At 42.9% G+C, this 10538-nt stretch overlaps 1 protein-coding gene across 3 annotated transcripts; it reads right to left on the reverse strand.

Moving 5' to 3' along the window:
• Positions 1-895: 895 nt before the first annotated feature.
• fip1l1b (FIP1 like 1b (S. cerevisiae)) lies at positions 896-9644 on the reverse strand. Of its 3 annotated transcripts, XM_042398324.1 has the most exons (17): positions 9550-9644; positions 9317-9448; positions 8219-8273; positions 7574-7646; positions 7367-7479; positions 6961-7025; positions 6735-6845; positions 6473-6603; positions 6080-6204; positions 5193-5246; positions 3581-3680; positions 3315-3471; positions 3127-3208; positions 2622-2677; positions 2186-2375; positions 1893-2039; positions 896-1565 (listed from the first exon to the last, which is right to left on the reverse strand). In XM_042398324.1, exons 2-17 carry the CDS (start codon positions 9393-9395, stop codon positions 1421-1423), a joined length of 1683 nt encoding a protein of 560 aa, XP_042254258.1. In that variant the 5' UTR covers positions 9396-9448; positions 9550-9644; the 3' UTR covers positions 896-1420. The 3 variants fall into 3 exon arrangements, with proteins under 3 accessions (XP_042254258.1, XP_042254267.1, XP_042254277.1); XM_042398333.1 differs by having other exon boundaries at positions 896-1562; positions 9317-9605; XM_042398343.1 differs by lacking the exon at positions 5193-5246 and having other exon boundaries at positions 9317-9607.
• Between the last annotated feature and the right edge of the window lie 894 nt (positions 9645-10538).

The following is a 10538-nucleotide window of genomic DNA, read 5'->3' on the forward strand; positions in this document are numbered from 1 at the left end:
GTTAGTTAAAGTTAGTTGTGGTTCTTCAGCTTAACTCCTCCAAAACAAAAGTTCTTATTATTTCAGACCAGAACCTCACTCTTGTTAAAAAGCTAGCTCAGTTGTGTTTCTTGAGAAATATCTTTTATTTCTTTTAATGATCTTCAGAGTGATTCATGCTTTCATCTCTTCTCGTCCTGATTATTCTGTGTTTTCGTGCTTTGGCCAAAACATGATCGCACAGCTTCAGGGTGTCAAAATGTACAAGTATCACAAAACTGGACCTGAGTAGAGAATAATAAATATACTTAGTTACGTTCCACTGACTAGAGACATCTGAAACAGTGATGAATGGGGTTGTGTAATTTGAGATGTTGAGTTTATTCATTAAACTCTCCAGAACTCCAGACGGCTGGTGGAGCATTTACTTGTACATTCATTCTCAGCTGGTTTGTCATTTGTTTGATATCAACCTGTGCTAAATAAAATTTTATAAAATGCTGTCCATTGCTATAATTGTTACCAAAGACACTGACATGCTGTTGGTTTACAGTATTTACAAATCAAATATTAATTTGAGGTTTACTTGAACTTTGTTCTGACCTGCTGATAACCTCGGCCCTGCTGTCACGACTGTTAGAATCAAAGATAATAACTTTATTAACTTTATTGGTTTACAATAGAGGAACTAATACAAGGTCCTGTGAAGTCTATATTGTTTTCTGCATATAACAAATATCTTGTTCTTTTGTTTGATGGGATTTTGTTCAGATTCCTGTGGTCATAATATTTGAACCTCCAGAGGCAGATTTTAATGTTGCATCATGGGTAGACTGTGTAGTTACTAATGCCTATTAATCACTGATGTGTGTGAAGAATTATTGGACATTTATTCCAAAAAAGTCACAAAATTACATCTTATCAAAAGTGTTTTTTTAATTGAATTTCACAAACTGACAGCTTTCTATAGATGTCTTCATAATGGACAAGAACAAAAAGGACAAAAAACAAACAAATGAGGAAAGAAAGAAAAAGAGCAAATGCTGCTGATCATTGATATCATGAAACAAGAGGAAACGAAACCTCTGAGTGTGACCTAATTGTTACAGCAGTGCTCTGAGAGGAGGGTTGGGGGGGGAGGGGGAGGGGGGGCTGAAGATAGATTGATGCCCTGCCTGATGTCAGCAAGTGAAGGAAAGATGGATGAAGTGAAAAGACATCCATCCCTCCTTCACCACCTCCTCTGCTGCATCCACTCTCCTTCTGATGTGATGTTGAGGATGAACAACAGCGGGATGGAGGAGAATGGAGATTGATGGGGAGGGGGGGTGACAGGAACGCATCGATCACTCAGTGACTTCCTGGTTTTGTTGGTCTGTGCTCGTCTCCTGACAGGGAGGGACAGATGGAGACAGACAGCAATAGAGAGGAAAGGTTGCAATCACTCCATGGCCTCCTGGTTCCCTTGGTCTGCGCTGATCTCCTCGCTCGCCTCTTTGCCTTCTTTGCTCCTCTTGCTCTTCTTGTGTTTGTGCCTCCGGTGGCTGTCGCCCTCCTCGCTGTCGTGCCTCCTCCTGCTACTGCTGCTAATGGAGGGAGAAGGGGGTGAGGAGAGGAAAAGAGATCAGAGGGGGAAAGGGCAGGGAGGGAAGACAAGAAGAGAGAGGGGATAAAAGGTGAGAAAGAAGAGAGGGACAAAGACAGACGGGAAGATCAATAGGTTAAAAAAAAACAAGAGGAAGGGAAATGGAGAAGGGACAAGAGGACAAGGAGAAGGACAAAGAGGCAGCATGATGCCAAGACAACAGGAAGAGATGATGTGTGGAAGAGAGCGGCGCTGAGACGAGGTGGAAAGAGGCTAAATAAATAGAAAACATTTCAAAAGGACACTGTGTGTGTCTGTGTTCATGTACCTGCGAGAGGACTTGTGGCGTCCCTCCTCTTTCTCCCGGTGCCGCCTCTCTCTGTGTCGCTCCTCCTTCTCTCGGCTCGTCCGGTCACGATGGCGCTCTCCGTAACCGCGCTCCTGGTACTCGCGGTAACGATATCGCTCCTCGTCACTATGGTAGTTGAAAGGACAAAAACTTCAAATTAACAAATAATTTATCCGTCTGTGTATCTGACCTCGTTCACGACGGTTTTAAGCTTCAAAAATGTAACTGTGTGTGTGTGTGTGTGTGTGTGTGTGTGTGTGTGTGTGTGTCACCTGGTGTAGCCCATAGCTGACGGGCTGTGCTCCCTCTCTCTCTCCCGCTCATGCGTCCTCTCTCTCGGCCTGTCTCTTTCCTTTTCTCTCTTGTCGTCTCGACGGGAATAGTAGTCCCAGGGCTTAGAGTTGTCCATCATCGGGGGCCAAGGAGGGGGCACACCACCAGCCAAGGGTGGAGGGTACGCACCTGGAGAGGTGAAGAGTTGATACTCTGTGTTAAAATGTTAACAGGCTATGAGACTGATCCACTGATCTGTTAACAATAGGACACAATGCATGCAGGGATCCACACACGCTTTGTGCTGTTTTCAACACATTTCCGTTTCTGATTATTTTCCATACATATGACCGCAAATCTGTAAAGTTGCATCTCATCTCTTATGTAGAAGGTTGCAGCAGGCTTAGAATCAGATGATGATGTAGAGTTTTCTACCTTGAGGGAACGGGTACGGGGGGACAGAGCGTCCGTCGTAACCTCCAGGGTGGCCACTGTGGAAACACAACGTGTTAGAGATGGTGTGTGACAGGAACTACATGTTCCCACAGTAATGACTAATAATTCATTTCAATCTGGCCGCAGTGAGAAGTTTTGTTAAACTTCACTTAGTCATGACATCATAAGCACAGTTTCTCTTTGAAGTGGTCATCTTCAGAACCTAAAGGTTAGGATAAAGATTTAGGGTTTTATTATATTAAAGTATTTGATGAAACTAAAAATTTTTGTCCTTAAAAAAATAGAATTAGAAACTGTGCATGTTATTTGAGTTATTTGAGTGACTCTCAAACGGTGACACAGAGTTTTTTAAGCGTCTCTGTTAAACAACCTTAAAAGTCATTAGATTTAAATTCACATTCGCAGGTTAAAGCTGTCAACTCAAATCCACCACGTCTGATGAGGTAATGTTGCAGACGAGCTCTCTGCTGTGCATGTGTGATACCTGTCCATGGTGGGAATGATAGCAGGTGGGGGCCCACTGGGTGGAGGAGGAAAACCAGGTGGAGGGACAGTGATGGGCAACCCTAAAATAACAAAATCCATGATCAGCAACAAAAAAAAAAAAACAGAGAAAAAGAAGAATATACGAATACTTCACAGCAGAGGAAGAGAGAGATCATCGGGACTCACTGGGCGGAGGGATGAGCGGGGGTGCATTGCTGACGTTGGGAGGTGGAGGGAGGAAAGGAGGTGGAGGTATGTTTGGAGGAAGTGGTCCGGGGGGGAAGAAGGCGGGCATCTTAGCAGGAGCAGGTTCAGCCTCAGATGTGGAGTGTTCAGAGATCACCTGCACGACGACAGACAGGAAGTCAGTTTAATGAGAGCGAGGAGTCTAAACTGTCTACTGGAGTCTAACATCACTGAGGATGTGTGTGATTCAGGGTAACTGTCTCTACCTGGATATTGTTGCCGTCTAAGTTGTGTCTGCGTCGCCCTTCAACCCTGCTGATGGTGGCCGTCCCTCCACCGATCACATCTATAGTCCCGCTTGTCTTCCTGGGAACAGAATATAAAATAGCAGCATCCAAAACAAATTCACACACACAGAATTCTACTTTACTTCTGTCTATGTGACACGTGAAAGTCTTTCAAAACTGTGGTTATGAAACATTTTCACAGCTGCTCTTTAGGTCTGGTCTTAGTTTTTCTTCAGTCCTCCCGACTGTCAGCTGTAAAAAGAATCAACTCAAAGCATCAACTATAGCAGCTTTATTAAAGAAGATATTCAAAGACCCCATAACACGAGGACTTGTGCATCTTTAAAAGGTGACTTTTTGTTGCACCAACCTGTGATTCTAAAACTGTTAGCCAATGTTTTTACTACATTTTGTTTAATGCTTTGAATCACTTCTTGCCCTCTGATCAATATCCCAGATGAGTTTCTGGATTGATCCCTCACCGTGTGATGTCTGTACTTATCCTGTAGAACAGGAAACACATCTTATAGGGAGGTAAAGATGCCATTTCTCTAATAAGTTTTGACTCTTTTTAAACAGAACAAAGTTTGTGATGATAAATGACATCACATGTCCAATTGCAATAATATTATCTTTAAATCTCTGTTAATGTCGAGCCAACAAAACTACTAATGTAGAAGAGTTACAGTCAGCTGACAAGATAACTTGTAATACAAACACATCAACCACACAGAAGCCATAAACATGGGCAACAAAAAGCATCTCAGAGGCCTTGGAAGTAGCACCAGGAGTTTTTCTTTGCTCACATTTCATGGTCAAGAAAAACGTCAGGCCCCCTGTCTTAAAGGGAAACTTTGGTATTTTTTCAATCTGGACCCTATTTTGCCATCTTTTTGTGTCTAAGTGACTAAAGGAGACAACAGTTTTTGAAATTGGTCCAGTGTTGAGGGAGGACGTTTCAGCCGGCAGCCGGAGGGGCAACAGCTCCCGTCGGTCAGCGACCACTGACTCAGAGGCTCAGACACTCTGACAACGTTATAGAAAAGGACCACACAGAGGGTTATAAAACATTGTTCTTTACCTTTAGCTTGATCCGGTCTGTTTGTTATTTTGTCTGACCGAGTCTGGCTCTAAATATTCAGCCATGAAACTAAGCTACACGTCCTGTAGTCCAACATCCTCCCAGCACTCCTCTCTGACTGTCAACAACTCAACTCGGTCAGACACAATAACAAACAGACCAGATCAAGTGAAAGGTAAAGAAAGAAGTTTTATTTCTCTGTATGGTCCTTTCCATAATGTTGTCAGACACTTCTAATAACAATGTGAGCCAGTCAGTGGCAGAAACAAGGACTGTCAGTAGACGTACATCGACGGGAGCTGTTACCCTAAAGGATCACTGCTGCTCACCATCACAGTCCTGCTCAATACTGGACCAGTTTCAAAGATTGTTGTCCCCATTTGTCACTTACACACAGAAAGATGTGAAAATAGAGTCCAGGTTGAAGAAAAGCAAAGTTTTCCTTTAACGACTAAACATTTCCCCATCAGGCCCGTTGAACCTTGCAGGGACAAGGCCATGCCCACTTACGTATAATAGGACATGTCCTGAGCAGGCGGGCCAGTCCACTGAGGGGGAGAGATCCTACCATTTTGAAACAAAGGACAGGGGGAAAGGAGATGAGAGTGACATTTGCCCCGACTAGGGCTGCTCGATCATAATGACGATTATTTTTGACTCGCGGAACAGAAACGCTTCCATTTGATTAACTGTATGGATCGACACCGACTCTGAGACTCACTGGGGTGGCACCAGTCTCTTTACGCTCCCAGTCTGTTTCTGTCAGTGAAGCTGCTCAAATCACACTGAACTTATTAACAGTATCTACATTGATTGATCACGGCTCCCAGTCTGTCTGTGAGCTCACCGGTTTCACTACAGGTAGATGAACTCACTACGGTGGGCGATGAAATAAAAGAAATGAATCAATATAAACAAACATTGTTGATTTCATCCTGCAGAGACGACATGAAAACTATTTCTGCCGTCAGTCAGCGTGGCACAATCATTATTTTATCTCAATTATCTTGTTTTCATAATCATTGGAAGCAAAAATCGTAATTGAAAATAAAATTCGAGTAATCGCCCAGCCCTAGCCCTGACACACACAAACACACACACACACACACACACACAGCCCTGTGTTAACCACAGGGACACTGGTGAACCTGGAAGTGTGTCTTCTTACATCAGTGTTAACCAACAGTGTCTGAGCAGGTGAAAACTGAAATCTAAGTACAAGAAATGTTTGTTTTCCGTGCTTCCTTGTCAAATATCCCATTATCGCTGCCACACAGATGAGCATGGTTCAAAACTGATTCTTCTCTCCTCTAAAGATACTTAACTGTATGTAGCTTATCTTCTTGTTTCTGTACACGTTACATGTGTGTGTGTGCAGATAAAAGAAGACGTGTTACCTTGTGACCTGACTGACGGCTGACTGGAGCTTGTACAGGGTGACTGGAGATGTGAAGTCTGGTTTGGAGGTGTGAACAGGCAGACTGGACATGTCCTTCTCATTCCCTGTCCTGCCCTGTTGAACCTAAAGAAAGAATAATAAAACCAAAAACACTAAAGACCTTTGGCCTTACAGTATTTCACATGCTGGTTAAAGTTTAGATAATAAACTGTGGTATTACCATCAAGTCAAACAAATCTTTAGACTTGGTTTATTGAAATGTAGAAATATGTGAAATTTGAAAATACATGCTGTGAATATAACTAACTAATGTGAGGTAATAGTTTATTAAGAATCAGAGAGCTGGTGAAATATAGAATTAAAGAAAAGAGAAGGAGCAGAAGTCTCTCACAGTGATTTTACTGGTCACTGAGCCGACAGTAGAGACCTCCAGGCCCATACGCAGCCTCTTCTGTTTCTCACAGTAAGCCTTCCACGTATCTTCATTGAAGCCGTAGTTAAAGTAGTCTGACAGATCCGCTCCTACACACACACACACACACACACACACACACACACACACACACACACACACACACACTTGTCAGATATGTGCTATCTAATATGCGTTTGTAGAAACACCCCCCCCTCTGAATGCACATCACAGCACATACCTGGCTTCCTCCAGGGTTTCTCTTCAAAGGACTCCATGTCCACCTCCAGCACTGGAACCCCGTTGATGTTTCCAGGAGCATCCAGATCAACTCCTTTCAGCTTCGCGGTCACTAAAAATGGAAAACATAAGATGTTACTGAACATTTAAATCACATACATACACAAAGCAAAAGGATTTTAGTTCATCACAACTAAAAACCAACAGATTGAAGAACAAAGTCAAACCTTGTCCGTAAGGCCTGGAGCCTGTTGTCTTTATGTTGAGATTGACAGGTGGAGCTCCGTAAGGTCTGCAAGGAGAAAACAAGTGTCACTGACATCATATTCACACATATAAGAGTCAACAAGACTGAGTCATGTCAAAGCACCAAAATAATGTCGAGACAATTCATGAAAGAAAAGTTATGGTGGAAACAAAAAGAAAAATTACTTAAAATCAAACCTTTAGATCTGCAGCATGTCCACAGCTTCCTTTATTTGTGGAAATTATTTTATTTGCAAATTTGCTCACATGTGAATACATTTTTTTTAAAGTGTTAAAGAGAAAACGTTTAATTTAATATCAAACCTCTATTTGAATTTTAAAGAGAAACACTTATCTGGCAAATCTCACAGTCTGATTCAAACCTACGTGTATTGTGGTGCTCCGGTTTTTATGTCTCCGATGGTGACGCGGACATCATCGTCATCATCATCGCTGTCGCTGTCGGTGTCCACATCCTCACCTGCTGCTTCACCAGCAGCCTGAGAGACCAAAAACAAGGAGCATAAAACAGGTGTGAGAGGGATGAAAACTGTAGGGAAAGTATTTATGTGGCTGAGTGTGCGAGCTTCCTACCTCGGACGCCACTCCGTTCCCTGTAGCGTGTGCAGCGACAGCAGCGTCCTCTGTTGAAGCATCAGCAGGTGCGCTGTGGATAAAGTGGAGCTTTAAAAAACAAAGACCAAATACGCTACTCGTCCTCAAATAATGAGCAAAAAAAAGTTTAGGAAATGAATGTCTAAATGTCAAGACAAATAAACAACAACAACAACAACAACAACAACATCCTCTCAAGATAAAAATGAAAGAATCGCACACTGTAAAAAAGGCACATTCTCAACTAGTTTCCATCTGTCATCAATGTCAAAAACTGTAGGAAAATATCCATATCAGATATCCAGGAGCACTTCTACTGGAGGTCCAGCAGAATATAAGAACAGGTGTGAAATGTGTTGCATATCAGTATCTGTATGTTAGATTAAAGCTCTTATATCTGTCCAAAAGCAACATGTTGCAGTGTTTTCAATCTCTTTCACTTCTCTGACTTGAAGAGAGAGGTTATTTTATAAATAGTTGGTGATTCATTTAATAGTTGACACCTAATCAATTAATTTAGTTATAACCAGAAAGCCTTTGCCTCTCTGTGAAAAACACCTCCCACTCTGGATGTGAACAGGTGTCTTCTCAGGTGTATTAAAGTTCGGGGTGGATGTTCGTTACCTGACGGCAGCATTGAGTTTAGCTTCTTCATCCTCGTCTTTGCTCTCAGACTCATCTGAAACAAAATAAGACACACGTTGAGTTATTTCAACCCTACAGAGCCCCGCTGGGGCCAGCTGAAAAAAAAAAAGATCCATGTGTAAATCTGTACTCTTGGTTTAGAAATCTGTACACACGGTGCACAAACCTCTCAGATTCATAATCCGCTCCCTCGCATTACTTTGTTTACTATGTTTGTAGGCTGAGTGTTGTTTTGTACATTTTTCAGCCCAACCATTACCTACTCATATATTAATGCAGTGGTTCTCAAACCTTTTCACGTCAAGGACCTTTAAACTGACACAAACTAGACCACAGACCATCTGATAAGCTTTCTGTTTTATTACAGTAAGTGTATGAAACCCAGGACCAACATAGTCATTCTGTCACTGTGTTACTTATGGATGAAAATAAATTATTCCCCTTTTTGCTGGTGACCCCCTGGAATCCCCTCAGAGACCCCTGAGGGTCCCCGGACCCCCCTTTGAGAACCTCTGCATTAATGTATCTCGAATAAATATTCAGTATCATGTATAATAAACATTGACAAGAGTCATTATACCCGTTTAACATTAATGAGCTTCTACTTTGAATACTTTTAGTACATGTCACTGATTATTTTGTACGTGTACTTTATGACCGAGGGCTCAGATTTATAATCTGACGCTACAGGTTGACACATGGATCTTTTTTTGTCAACTGACCACAGCGGGCCTCCGTACAACCTCAACTCGTTATTGAACTGTTTATCCTCAACAAAACCCAACAGAGAGCAACAAAATGAATGTTTCCCACAATTTTAAGCCAGCATAATACCTTAAACTATGACAGAAACATATTGAAATACTAAATGCAGCTGTAACAGGCCGACAAATGCACATCAAACAGACGCTAACTTAGCTCAGCTAGCTCCCAGGCTAACACTCATGTCCTTTCACATTGGCAGCGATAGCAGACGCTGTTGGTCGTTAGCAGTCAATTAGAAGAGTAAACGACACACTAATTAATGCCTCTGTCGGGAAGGAGAGGTTGTGTTTGGGGCCAGGAGCTGGGTTTTACCTCCATACAGCCATTCCTCCTCTTCATCTCCGGCGCTGGCGTCCGTGGTGGTTGTTTTGTCCGCCTCCTCCGCAGACATGTTCACAACACCGGCAGCAGCAACTACGACAACTGCGTCAAACTAAACTTCTTCTGAATGCAAAACAAAAACACACGTTCAATTTCTCCCTTCGGTGGGAGAAACGCAGTTATAAGCAAAAGAAAAATTATGACTTCATAGATTCATTTCCAACCTCTGCGAGTCAATGTGACGCCGGAAGAGGTTGATGGTGTCCCGCTAAGGTCTGCGTGTTGGTGCAGAAAAGACAGCGCCCCCCTGCGGACCAGAAGCACCCAGCACCCGGCTCCCAGCTCCCAGCACCCAGCACCCAGCTCCCAGCACCCAGCTCCCAGCTCCCAGCACCCAGCAGCCAGCAGCCGGCACCCGGCACCCGGCACCCAGCACCCGGCACCCAGCACCCAGCACCCAGCTCCCAGCAGCCAGCAGCCGGCACCCAGCACCCAGCACCCAGCACCCAGCACCCAGCTCCAGTCAGGTCAAAATAACCAAATCATTATGTACATCTAATGTCCAGTGACTGTGATTAATCCACATTTATAGTGCTTTTATATTTCAATATTTTACTGTCACTCACTTGAACATGATTTAATATTCTTCGATCTGGCAGATTTGGATATGCTTATTTATTCCTTATACATGCCAATTTTGATTTGCACTTTCTTTCATTATTTGGCCATTCTGCAGAGGATCAGGTGAGTAATTGTCAAACTGAGATTTGTTCATCTACACTTGAGCCTCATGGAATTTCCTTTTTTTCTGGTGCAAATATATACTTCATGTTCATTATTGAGGTCGTAGTGGGTGGTGGTGGTTCACTGGGATGAATTATATTGAATGGTGTTCCTAATATTTTGTCCACCCCATTAACATACAGGGGGGGGGGGGGGGAAAATATAAGGAACACTTTTAATGCACTCCAGTACACCGCCGCCACCACCCACTACAACCTCACTAGTAAAGTAGAATTATTACCTTTCTGACAATGTCAACAAAAACTGAATATGTATAAGCTTTGTAAAAGTAGAATTTATGGCCAAGCTGTTGTATTGGATCGCAGTAGACTGCACAGGTGTTCCCGCTGAAGAGGCTGGTGAGTGTTTATATCCTGTCACAACACTACTTGTTAATGAACAGTCATTGCTGTTGCTGCGACATCATTAT

The sequence above is a fragment of the Thunnus maccoyii genome, chromosome 2, assembly GCF_910596095.1.
Source record: "Thunnus maccoyii chromosome 2, fThuMac1.1, whole genome shotgun sequence".
Taxonomy (NCBI): Eukaryota; Metazoa; Chordata; class Actinopteri; order Scombriformes; family Scombridae; genus Thunnus; species Thunnus maccoyii.